This window comes from Colletotrichum orchidophilum (assembly GCF_001831195.1).
Source record: "Colletotrichum orchidophilum strain IMI 309357 chromosome Unknown Scaffold_113.1, whole genome shotgun sequence".
NCBI classification, from domain to species: domain Eukaryota; kingdom Fungi; phylum Ascomycota; class Sordariomycetes; order Glomerellales; family Glomerellaceae; genus Colletotrichum; species Colletotrichum orchidophilum.
The window spans coordinates 91661-104319 of record NW_019173069.1 but is presented as its reverse complement, the minus strand read 5'-3'; the positions used below and the strand labels follow the sequence as shown (position 1 = coordinate 104319).

Below are 12659 nucleotides of genomic sequence, written 5' to 3'. Positions count from 1 at the left end.
ATTATTATTTTGAAATACGTTCTTAGTTGAAACGAGGCAGCGGGATTGGAATATGCCGTATCAATTAATGGCGATTACTTAACTTAGTCGGCGATTTTCGGCTGCCTCAATTCAAGCACTCGCTTGATTATCAGTTAAAATCTATCATGAAACTGAATAGACTCAGGCCGATTGATTTGCAGTTCAGAAATGCAACTAAGGCGGGATGCCGGGACTTGACACTTCACTAAGTAAGTACCTATGCGAGGTTGTCGAGAAAATAGCACCATGGTTTGTCTATTTGAGCACTAGCCAAGTTCTCGTCAGAGAATACGCTATACTAAGATATCTAAAGGTTGCCACAACGTGGGGCCAATTTTTGATATGTATCATCGTTAACTCCATGGACAGACTATAGATGAATTATACAGTGTATTATTTTAGCGTAATCGTATGACCGGGCCCGAATGATCAATATCGCTGCTACCCAGACTACTCAACTGAACAAAATGTAACAACTTTATCGACAGCATCGCCAATCATCCACTTAGTCTGAAACTTACCGGGAATGCCCACGATGATGTTGATCTCCATCTCCACGTTTTCAATGATCTTGTTTTACTTCATCGCAAACGGATTCGGCAAAACTCCTTCACTCCAGTAGCCGTATCCTGGATGACTCGTATCTGCTTGAACATCTTGCCCAACACCGAATAAGGCATGGCTCAGCAACCCGTACCTTCTGAATTTCGGAAAGTCCCAAGGTCCTGAACTTCAATGGACGGTGTCGTTTCCCTGGAATATCAATCCTATAGCAACCGGTCTCGACTTGCCTCACATCATCGACGAGGGCTTCGCGACTAATTTCGGAGGCGCCCCGAACGGTACTACTCTTCGCTCTTATAAGCGGACTTTGATTGGTCGGGATTTGCTCAATAGAGCAAAAAATCACTGCAGGACCACTCTGCAATGGTATCGTTTCATGGAACAAGCGCGAAGAGTTTGCAGCATTGAGTACTTCTTTCGACAGAACTCCCGCAAGTGGTTGAAGCCATAGATCGCTGAGATAGGATGCTTCTCACGAAAGAGCTCCGGATAAGCGTAAGGATTATTACCTGTTTTAGAACAGGCTAGCGATGGTCTTGTCAAGCCCAGCGGCTGGCGGAATACAGCAGTCGATAGACCAAATGAGAACTGGCAGCGTTTCCCGTCACTACGGCAGTCGGGGCATTCCGGGCGGAGACAGTGGCATCAATACTGAAATCTCGAACTGGGGACTTGAGTCAACTTCCACGTGGCGCAAGCCTATCAGTGAAAGCAAGCAAGCAATGTTAAGAGGAACTATGATACAGCAGAATAGCAAGGCCTTCAAAGTGAAACGCCACGTAACCCGGTTTTCTCGTTCAAAAGAGTGAGATGTAGTAAATAACAAATAATAGAGGTGGTGTAGGTGGTGTAAATAATTCCCTCGAAATCTGGCCGCGTCACAAGCGCTCTTACTTGCAACCGTGTTTCGTTGACGCTTACTGAAAGATAGATTCATTACAAGCACGTAAGGACAGAATCATTCTTGTCAATCTCAGGCAGCTTTCTTCTGTTTATCCCATTTTCTGCGTCTCATATGCGACACTACTACTCTTGTCTCCCCTCCTTGAATATGAAAGAGTGGGATGTTCCATTCGTGACAGGAGTGGCCGCCATCGAGCCGGCCTCAATACGTCAAGGGGGATGGATCTTGGGGGGAACGGAATCTACATTGCTTTGTCTTCGACTCCTATGCATGAAGCTTTGGCGCTTACGTTTACTTGACAATTTCGATATAAGTTCCGTCGTCTAAACGCATGCAGCTGAAGTCTCCGGGCTCCCCAAGTCATCAGCCAGCGCAAACACTGGAACCCCTACCATGGATTTCACGCCCATTTATCTGATCAACCTGATATACGTGATTCTATTCTGCGCTTCTTTTCACCAGTGGTTGAAACCCTTGGCCAATTGGCTAATTACCATCAACTTCCGACCCTTTCTCCGAGGCTTTCTGGAGCGTTTCACAGGCGACGTCGTGTCCAACATGTTCGACCACGAGTCTTCGCTCAACTGGGGGGATGAGTTCTCCTTCCTCATCTTCGACTACTCGCTCGTCTCTGACGATGAAACCTTGATACAACTCTTGATGGCATGTATTTTGATCAGGAGCCAGCCAATCGAAATAGGGGACGATGAACAGGAGGCGGATTCTTCACACTGGACATACTACCCCTGGCGCGTCATGGAGGCCATCAAACCGCGTTTTGGTACGTCCCAGATCGTCTCACTTTGTTGATCTTTCAGCCGGACATCACTGACATGCTCAATACAGACGTAGAAGATGAAGAGGGTTGTTCAACAGACCTGAACTCTGAAAACGCACCCACTAACCCGGTGCCGCTCCCCGGCGTCGGTCATCACTTTGCTCAAGGAAAATGGCTAACACACCCACCGCCCGAAGCCGACCTACCATCGCCGCGAGACGACCAGATGCTCGCCTATCTCCGCGACGAGTTTGACCAAGGGAACAAGATCACCGGGGAACCATTCAACGTCCGATACGAGCTCGGCATGTTCCACCGGGACCTGATTCAGCAGCTCACCGCGTACCACTACCGCCGTCGGCGCGGAGCCGGTCCCATAACGAGACAAGACGTTGCTGCGCGGGCCGATACCATGTGGGCGAGCAACCCGTCCCTGCGCCGCTTCCAGGAGCGGCACCAAACGGTACCGTGGGGCGTACCCGTGCCCTTTCTGACTTTTCAGCTCATCAAGTATCTGCCGGCGGCCATTGAGCCCGATCCGGAACTGCAGAGATCGTGGGTCAGTAAGTATCAAATCGTCTGCAATCCCGTCACCCGCACCGCCTACGTTCGGATCAGGCCGGGTGGCGATGAGGCGATTGGGATGACGGTTGAGGCCGCGGAGCAGATGATTGGCGGGATGAGGCTGCTCCACGTGGAGATGCTGAAGATTTGGGGGCTCTGCCGTCGTCGACCGATGTTCTGGTCGGGTGAGGATTTGGATGCGTTTGTGCGAGACATTTTTGAAGGTGCTGCATCTAGGAGGAAGAGGATTCATTTGGATCCCATTTTGAGCGCGAAGGAGCATTGGAGGTACATCAGAGAGGTGGAGGGTGTTTGATCGGCTGCCATCGTGCCGTTGTGCGGGATTGAAAGGGCTATGGAGATGGGGGCATTTTAGTATTGACGATGATTTGCTGTGGATGCGTTTTCTGTAGTTCACTGGTAGAGCTTGAGCAGTAGGTGCCATCACACAGTCACGGTTCTATTCATTCGTCGAAGATTGCTCAAATGTATTGCTGTCCATTCGCCTGAGTTCTCGCTGGGGGTATCTACCAGAATAATAAGCTGACCTCGAGGTTGAAGTTCGAGGTTGAAGTTCGAGATTGCAATCGTTGTCTACCCCTGTCGCCAATGTCGGACGGATCGCGTGGGCATCGGTGATCATCTATCGGCCAAGGAGGTCAAGCTCCGGAATATCGAGACTCGTTCGATTGGCGAAATGGGGGCACCATGGAGGCGATCCCGTTTTGCGACCAATCGATCAAAAGCCACCCGACCCGCCCGACCCGGACCGTAAGCCCGGGGCACCATAAAGTCGGAATGATTGGGCAATGAGATTAAGAGAATTTTTCAGCGCAACTGCGGACGTGCGGAATTTTTTTTTAATTTTTTTTTTTGGAGGGGGTTCGGTGGCGGTCTGGCGAGATTCTGTTTCCCTCTCGCGGCGGACTACCTGTTCTGTTCATTCGGCAATAAGGGAGTTGAGGGCAAACAGTGGGTATGCCCGTGTGATTGGCCGTTGCGACGAATTAAGAACGGAGAATCGCACTTTGCGTTCACGTGGGGTCTCCAGATATGCGTCTTCCTCCACCTCAGGACCTCAGCCTGCGGGTGGTGTGGGAGAAATGGAGGAGAGTGGAGGAGAAGAGAATGAAAAGATTACTACATACCGGTAATCCCTCATCCACAGAGTCGGGCTCGATCGGAGGGATACAGGGCCCTTTCTACGATATTGAGTGCTTCATTGGCCAATCTTGCAAGAATATCTGGATCCATATGGATGGCTGAACAACCGTGATACTGGGGCGGTCGACAGATTGAAGAGGGGAAAGGTAACGTTGAACGACAGGTGGTGTTCTGTCGTACGAGGCACCCGCTTGCAGTGAACCCGAATGGGCGGCTGCAATGACCTTGGTGGCAATGGAGAACATGTGCCAACAAAATTGTTGGTTGATGATATTGGGCTCGGAATGCTTCGGTTGACTACGTTTCATCGACTTTCGGGCCGTCCAGGAGAGATCCGAATCTTGGCAGCGTCCAGGCGCCGGTTGAGGCTGCGGGAGTGGCTGATCATCTAGTGTTTTCGTTTCCCCTTTGGCTGGCTGAGTTTGGCTGTTTGGCTGTGCATACGATGTCGTTAAATTACGAACAAGCTGGGATCACTCATCTCAAAAACTTTGTTTTACCCTTCCCTTTCCTAATGCCATTGTTGCGGCATGGCTAAATTGGCAGTAGCGCATCAAACAGAAGATGTTGCGGGGGGGCGGAGGTGGGGGGGAGTGGCTGGAAAACTGGAGATGGGATGGGCTTGTGCGATGTGCGTGCGTGCGAGTCCCATGGAGAGAGACAAATAAAGGCTGGAGAGAAGCTGGAGAGGAAAGGATGGAGTCTGGAGAGACAGACGGCTGGAGAGAAGCTGGAGAGGAAAGGATGGAGTCTGGAGAGACAGACGGCTGGAGACGGCACCGCCTACTCTACCTTGGGGAAGGTACCTAACGAGGGCGAGTTCGCGTGTTCGGGCCCACCGGCCCACCGACCCCAACGACGTCATAACGTGAGCCCTTTGGTGCTCTGCATCCCGCCTTGCCCAGTTTGGCAGCCCGAAAAGGTGACTGGTTGCTGGTGTCATTGGGGAGACCGGTTCACTGGCAAGACTGGAACAGAGAAATGGAGAATCGCCCCCAGAGTATCCGTACGTATCCGTAGCCAAGGTTGGTTTTGGTCTGTACTGGTTTACGTCGTAGGAAATGGGAATAAGCACTCGGGACAAAGCACAAAGTTTACCACCATGGATCGTCATCGCTAGAATCCTTGCGGGTCTTTCTTCTCTTGGTGTGCCAATCATGGTGTCCCTTGACATGGCCAGGTACAGCTGATGACCGACTCCCACTCGTCAAGTGCGACGCCGCCACCAGAGCCGCGCACTATGTAGGTAAGCAAGCACACAAGGCAAGGACTACCTACTTTGTGAGGGAAACAAGCTTTGCATGCCGCTCTTTGCCAAGTCTGCTGCCGCTCTGCCGCAACTTGGCACCAGCCTCAACTACGTTCCTCCCTAATGACCTCTCTGGCAGGAGGCAAGGCGCGAACCTCGAGTCCTCGACACATCACCAAACCCGTGTCCGGACAGGCACCGTGACTGGAATTGCCAGCGCAGAAACCATGTTGACGAATCCAGCAAGCAACCTTACTAAAAGAAAATGTTTCCAAGGGGGGTGTCACTGTCAACTCAATTAGGTACTCCACAATCCACACATTTGCTAAGGTACCTTACGGATAGTCTACAATATACTATTAAGGTAGACAGACTGGCGCGCCCCGCTCGTTCCTTGTTGGCTCCTCGCGAGTATTGCATTCGACGAATCAACCCTCCTCCGGACTCCCTCCGGCGAATCCACAATGTTGACGATCCGCACCCGTCCCCGATTTTCCAACAGAATTGTCCTGTGACCGCTCGCGACTGCAGCTCCTGTCGAACGGTCGGGTGAAGACGACGCTACCCAGATTTCTTACCACCTTTGCTTCCCTTCTTTCACCTCGCGCCTGTATCCCACACACACACGCCCCTCCGACGCTGCGTCTTGTTTAAGTGGGACGTGCTGCGCTAGAGGTTGCCTGTTTCACGCCACCGACAATGGACGGTGATGTCACGGGTGGGCGACTGCACGTTTGGGGGAGCCGACTGGGCAGGGCACGACATCAAGAGCAACAGGCGCGTTGGGTCAAGGCGGTAGGGCCTGCGTCCCTCGGCTTCCGTCCGAAGTTGACCGCCCCATTGATATATCTCGAATATCTCCCGAGCACGCTGAGTCGGCCGATCCCTTGGTTCTCCCGAATCATCCAGAGTTTTGGCCTATAGAGGTTGTCCACACGCCTACCTATCCCTCTCCCGTCCTCCTTCACCTATTTGTACACAGGAGGAAGAAATAACCTCAAATCATCTTGACCTTCCCACACCATACATCTGCATGACAACATCTCAACATGGCTGGCACACGATTCGCCGAGGAACCGCCCCAGGTCATCAACCAGGCCGACCTCAAGGTTGCCAACGAGAAGCTTGAATCCCGCGACGAGGGCAACGTCAATGGTGACACCAGCGCTAGCGATACGGCAGCTTCCAAAGAGCACGACCAGACCATTGACCACTCGGAGCACCTAAACGGTAATGGCGCTCCCAATGGCAACGGCAATGGCGCCAAGCTCGAGAAGCTGGGTACCCACGATAAGTACGAAATCACCGAGGACGACTGCTACGAAGAGCTGGGCTTCTGCTTTCCCAAGTGGAAAAAGTGGTACATCCTCACCGTCATCTTCTGGGTCCAGGTCTCGATGAACTTCAACACCTCGCTCTACTCCAACGCCATTGGTGGCATCTCCGAGGAGTTCAACGTGAGCGCCCAGGCCGGCCGCTGCGGCGCCATGATTTTCCTCGTCCTGTACGCCTTTGGCTGTGAGCTTTGGGCCCCGTGGTCCGAGGAGTTTGGCCGCTGGCCGGTTCTCCAGCTCTCACTTCTCCTTGTCAACATCTGGCAGATTCCTGTGGCCCTGGCCCCCAACTTTGCCACCATCATGGTCGGTCGCGCCCTGGGCGGTTTGTCGTCCGCTGGCGGCTCCGTCACGCTCGGTATGATTGCCGATTTGTTTGAGTCCGACAAGCAGCAGTATGCTGTCGCGTATGTCGTCTTTTCCTCGGTCGGAGGATCCGTTCTGGGCCCTATCGTCGGTGGTTTCACTGAGGAATACTTGAACTGGAGGTACGTTGCCAGATTACTATCAATTCTCTTTTCGTTGTCAAAAACTAATCTCTCGGCGCAGATGGTCCATCTGGGTTCAGCTCATTTTCGGAGTCGCTGTCCAGGCCGTGCACGCCCTCACCGTTCCCGAAACACGCACCACCATCATGATGAACCGCATCGCCAAGAGACGCAGAAAGGAGGGCAACCCGAACATCTGGGGCCCCGACGAGCTCGTCCCCTTCAAGGACCGCTTCTCGGTCAAAGAGGTCCTGACAACCTGGGTCCGTCCCTTCAAGATGTTCCTCACCGAACCCATCGTGCTGGTGTTATCGCTTCTCTCCGGTTTCTCCGACGCCCTCATCTTCATGTTCATCCAGTCCTTCGTCCTCGTCTACGGCCAGTGGAACTTTACCACCGTCCAGGTCGGCTTAGCCTTCATTCCCATCGGCATCGGCTACGTACTCGCATGGCTTCTCTTCATCCCTGCCATCAAGCGCAATATCAAGGAGCGTGCGGCCAAGCCCAACGACGACAGAGCCCAGTACGAATCTCGTCTCTGGTTCCTCTTGTACACGGCGCCTTGCTTGCCAATTGGCCTGATTGGGTTCGCTTGGACCATCCAGGGACCTCCCATCCATTGGATCGGCTCCATGGTCTTCGCCGCCATCGTCGGTATCGCCAACTACGCCATCTATATGGCCACCATTGACTACATGATCTGCGCCTACGGACCCTACTCTGCCTCGGCAACGGGCGGCAACGGCTGGGCCCGTGACTTCCTCGCGGGTGTCCTCACCGTCCCCGCCACGCCCTTCTTCACCAACATCGGCGCTAGTACAGGAAAGAATCTCGAGTACGCCTGCACGATCCTCTTCTGCATCTCCTTCATCCTCGTCGTCGCGGTCTACGTCATCTACTGGAAGGGTCCTACTCTGCGTGCCCGCTCTCCATTTGCTCAGAAGCTGGCCGGTGCCAGAGACGACGCGGGCGGTCGTCGCGTCAGCCATATTGGAGGAGACAGGCGCGCGAGCGTCGCCTCTGGTGCGTCCGACGCTGAGCGTCCTGATCGTCCGGCGTACGGGCGCTCGTACAGCCAGAACTCGCGCTTCTTTGGCGAGAATCGGGTTACCCCCCGCGGCACCCCCAGAGGGACTCCCTCTGCTAGCAGGCGTAACAGTTATGTCGGTACCAGACGTCAAGTTGCGAAGTAATGTTTATTACATGTGGCGCGTCCGGGCCAAGGAAAGCCTAAAGTCAAAAGTTGATTTCACGATCTTTGATACCCCACACCTAGTTATATCTAGCTAGACATAGTTATAATAAAGTCAAACATGAGTAGACAACATTGTACGCGCCACAATGGATGACGTGTAGCAATAGAGAGACAAGTGCTTCGTGCCATCCCATGAAATATAGATCAGCACCTAACCCAGTTCAAAAACCTATGGCCAGTTCTCCCCCGCTCGGGGGTGTGTAGCCCTTTCCGCCATCAATATTGGCATTTCCAGTGTCCCCGATCTAGTTCTGGTAGCCGTTGTCGTCAAATAGTACAAGTGACAGTTGGTCCCAAAGATCCCGTCGCCGACGGCCCTGAGGCTGGCAATTGTCGGAGGAGTAGTAGCATGTTTCGCTGCATCTCTGTTGGAGGGAGCACCATCTGATTTTTTCTTTGAAAGCTTGTGTATTGACCAGTTGACTAGTGAGGCCAAAGTAGGGGAGCGGCTTCTGAATGGGGAGGACCGATTCAAGTATACGAGACGACCGCCGGTCTCGATTGCTTCGATTTGATCGCTGCAGCCGGTGCCGCGGTAGTACCGACCTCATTGGCCGTTGACGATGTTGACGATGCGGCGCTGGAGGTCCGTGGCGTCGAGGGAGGTTGATTACCTAGGGTGAGATGCCCATGGCTGACGGCGGCTGCACGTGCGGTGAAGGCGACGATGGGAAGGGCAAGGATATTCTTGGGAGGCAAATTTTTGGGATATGGTGAGCGGAAGTTAAAAAGTACCACATCGTTCTCTCGTTCCAAGATGGGTGTTGCTGGTGAAGAAATGAGGCCAACAGCAGACGGCGGAAGTAGGGTCTATACTCTTTGCATACACACACTATCGCGTGCTAGATGCAAACCATTCTCCTCTTGTACTTTGATGATATCTGTTGCGGACTATGAAGGTGCCAGGCGTCAGGCGTCATCTGGTCTCGCCCGCACAATCAATACCCGCCATGTTTCATGATGGAGTTGCAAAGTTCCGCCAACCTCAAATCATATCGTTGCGGTGTATGCCAAGTCATACGACGTTTTTGCCCCGGCTTCCTGAATTCCTTGGTGTACGAGAAGCACAAAGGGTTGATAAGCTCCAGCACGTTTTGAGTCAGCCTTGATCCGAAATCCCCGGCAACATGACTGCTCTCGTTAAATGAGATAAGAGACCATAAGTCGCCTTAGGAACGTTTGCTTGCTTTTGGACCTACCTCGTGCTGTTAGTTTCTGCGCACTCTGTGATCTGGCCTCGATGACTTTTTGTAGTGTTTGTGCTACATTTAGGATAGATACTCGGTAGCTGACGGAATGAGTAAGCTGGGTTACGGTTGCGTCCGTTGACCATCACATTGCATCGTCAAGTAGTACCACATGTGCCCGTTGAAATTCGCCATCCCGTCAGCATGCCATGGTTTCCTATCTTCCTCCGCTTTTATAGTCATCAAGATACTTTATTGGCTATTTAAGGCATCAGTCGGGACATTGGTTTATACAACTGGTCAGATGAGGTGACGGAAGGGTTCAATATGACAGCCTACGCTTGATGGCCTCTACAACGTATCTGCGGCATCTACTCGTGAGACAGCACCACAAGGTCTTTTCAGAGATGGCTATTTCGCCAATTTTGTGTTTCGGCGACTCCTCAATCATATAGTCTGATGTGAATGAGACAACGTCAATGTATAATAGGAAAACTCTAGGTATATGCGTTCATGGAAATCCCCCGCGGTCCAGTATTATATCCCCAGCTTTTGTTATTCGAGTTGGGCATCTGGCTAATCATGAACGCTGGCTTGATTGTATCAAGCAAGGGAGCAGTTGGTAGGCCAATGTACCTGGGATGTATAAATATAGTTTGGGATCATTTTCCTGCGCGTTTTCTCCATCGGCGTCGGTAGAAACATACTGTAGATGTGCAAAAAAGTCAAGCCTTGCTCGGGCGTTCTGAGGTCACAGACATTCAGCTGCAAATGCCGAGCAAGACATGTCATACCTTGTGTTATGTCTTGGATGTATTGCTTTACTCGTTTGACTCCTGTGCCTATCTTTTGAACCCTTGAGTGTCTCTACGAGTGATGTTTTATACGCGATGTCTTGCTCCTGTTGATCACCAACCAATCAATTCGAACCTAAATTGCACGGTCAGTCCTGTCTGCATGCTGACCTCTGAGAAATTCTCCGATCCGGAGTTGACGTCTATGCCACCCATATTTGGGCCGGTAACGGCATAGACTTTGATTAGTGGAGACGCGGGGCACCATGATAGAGGTAAATTCTACACAGGTAATTACTCTGCTGCCCATATTCGAAACGTGTATGGTGTAGTCTCACGTTCACACACAATGTACGCGTAGGTATCCCGAAAGATGGCCTACTTTCAGCACAGACGAAGCCGTCTGCCACGTGCTTTCTCACGTGTTACACACTATCACGCACTCTATACTCATATGCCTAGTGGCTGTATGCTCTACCTTGTGACAGGAGGCGTTTTCCAACCGGCCTATCGTGTCCACATTTTCGCCGGTTATCAACTGAAATCAAATTACTCTTCCTCACCTCCAGGCTCCAGCCAACTTTCTATCAATCTCGACTTCCTGTGGATCCCGCCCGTATTCGCCGATCCCGCCGAAAGCTTACTTGGTTTTGCCTCTCGAAGCCTGCCTGGTTCATTGATCCGGTGCCCCTGACACAACGATGGTCCAGAAACATGGGTCACGATGCCTCTAAAATCTCATTTAGTCGGAGGAACCGACCGTCTTCAAATAGGAATTGTTCCCTGTGCTTACGCGAACCCATGGGTTTCGTTCACGAGCGTGGCGAACTTCAGCTGCGCCACGGGTCTGGGGGCCGTTTAATCCCCCCTTTGATCTATCCGATGATTCCGGCCAAAGACCGATGGCGATTTGTTGCCACGAAGGGGAGTTGCTGTGTCACCCGACGAGGACGATAAATCTCGCATGAGTGTTCGAGTAGCCAAATGATCGTATCCCAGGTACGCGATAGTCGCTCTGCAACAGCCTAAAGCCTCCATATCGGAAAGATCGAGGGTAAGTCAATTCTAGAACCGTGCATCTACGGATATTCCGTACAGGTGTCGCAATTCATCAGCTTCCGGCGTCGTAGAAATTGTGCCAACATGCCAAGAGCTAGGGGGGTCGGCCAATCATTCATTCAATCTTGAACCCGGCCACATTCCCCTGCGATAAGGGTAATGATGTACAAAGTAGGGTCGCACGTCAAAATTTGGAGAAGGCGAGGCCGGACTCGAGACCCTGGTTAAAATTAGTTTATTGAAGACGTTTCTTTTTTAGCAACAAAGCACTGACTTAATTCTCCATTCGAAGAGAGAAAGCGCACACGAAATAGAACTCCACTGCATGTATGACGCCTACAAATGTCCCCTGGAGTGCTTTGGAAAGTATTACCCGGAAGGCTACTGCAGAGCCTTAGGTTATGGAGCATGGGAACGAAATCCAGATTGGGCAGTAGCTGGCGCCTCTACGGAGTATCCGTAAGTCTAGTACGCATGTGTGGAGTTGGGATCCAGATCCCTCCGATCGATTCACGATTGATGCCTCTCAGACCGGCACCAATCGCCCCCAGGTGAGGCTGACACGTGCTCGGAGGCTTTCGAGTCGTACATCTAATGTCTCGAATTGAAATTCTGGATAGAAACAAAGGGGGGGGGGGGGAAGGGGGGTTAACTGTTGTACGGATATCCAGATGCTGTAAATGATTCACTTGGTGCCTGGTTTAGAATGACCATCGGCAGGTGGCTTGTCCGCCATTGTCAGAGTCAGAGAGTCTGATAAGTGGAACGGGGTGTCGCAGACAAGCATAAAGGGCGAAGTAATAGGAGGGCTAGTCGAAACTCTTTTAGATCAAGTTATAAAGCAATTGGCCCCAATTGGCCCCAATTGGCCCCAATTGGCCCGCCCCGCAGACTCGCCCTCCGTAGAGAATCTGTCGCGCTCTCTGAAACCCCCGTCGGGCTTATTGGCGCGATGCTGGCAAAGACTAGCTGTCATGCTGTCCTTCGTTTGATGTCTGATGCCTCTGGACCTCGGCAGGCCATCCTGAAGCGTACCTGTGCGCGACTCTCGCAGGTTTGTATCCGTAGTCAACAATGAACACATTCTTTTGATACACATACGTGTACAAGATTGTTGCAGGTCGTGCCCCCATCAATTCGGACTTGGGATCGGCGATTCGTCCACGTCAAGGCCGGGATTTCGCCTCAATATTTCATTAATTTGTCTTTCCGGAGCTGAGGTCTACCGGAGAGTAATATGCCTAGGGCAGTGTTGCATGGGTCATCGCTGTATCACCCACTGTCAATGGACCTCACTG

General features: G+C 52.0%; 3 protein-coding genes across 3 annotated transcripts; 2 read left to right on the top strand and 1 right to left on the bottom strand.

Moving 5' to 3' along the window:
* Nucleotides 1-1882: 1882 nt before the first annotated feature.
* CORC01_10971 (uncharacterized protein) lies at nt 1883-3147 on the top strand (the record flags this gene model as incomplete). Its single annotated transcript, XM_022622598.1, has 2 exons — nt 1883-2270; nt 2336-3147. 2 exons carry the CDS (start codon nt 1883-1885, stop codon nt 3145-3147), a joined length of 1200 nt encoding a protein of 399 aa, XP_022470908.1.
* Nucleotides 3148-6293: 3146 nt separating this feature from the next.
* Nucleotides 6294-8259, top strand: CORC01_10970 (major facilitator superfamily transporter; the record flags this gene model as incomplete). The annotated part of the gene is made up of 2 exons (XM_022622597.1): nt 6294-7066; nt 7128-8259. 2 exons carry the CDS (start codon nt 6294-6296, stop codon nt 8257-8259), a joined length of 1905 nt encoding a protein of 634 aa, XP_022470907.1.
* A 329-nt stretch (nt 8260-8588) lies between these two features.
* On the bottom strand, nt 8589-8872 carry CORC01_10969 (uncharacterized protein; the record flags this gene model as incomplete). The annotated part of the gene is made up of 2 exons (XM_022622596.1): nt 8589-8686; nt 8812-8872. 2 exons carry the CDS (start codon nt 8870-8872, stop codon nt 8589-8591), a joined length of 159 nt encoding a protein of 52 aa, XP_022470906.1.
* Between the last annotated feature and the right edge of the window lie 3787 nt (nt 8873-12659).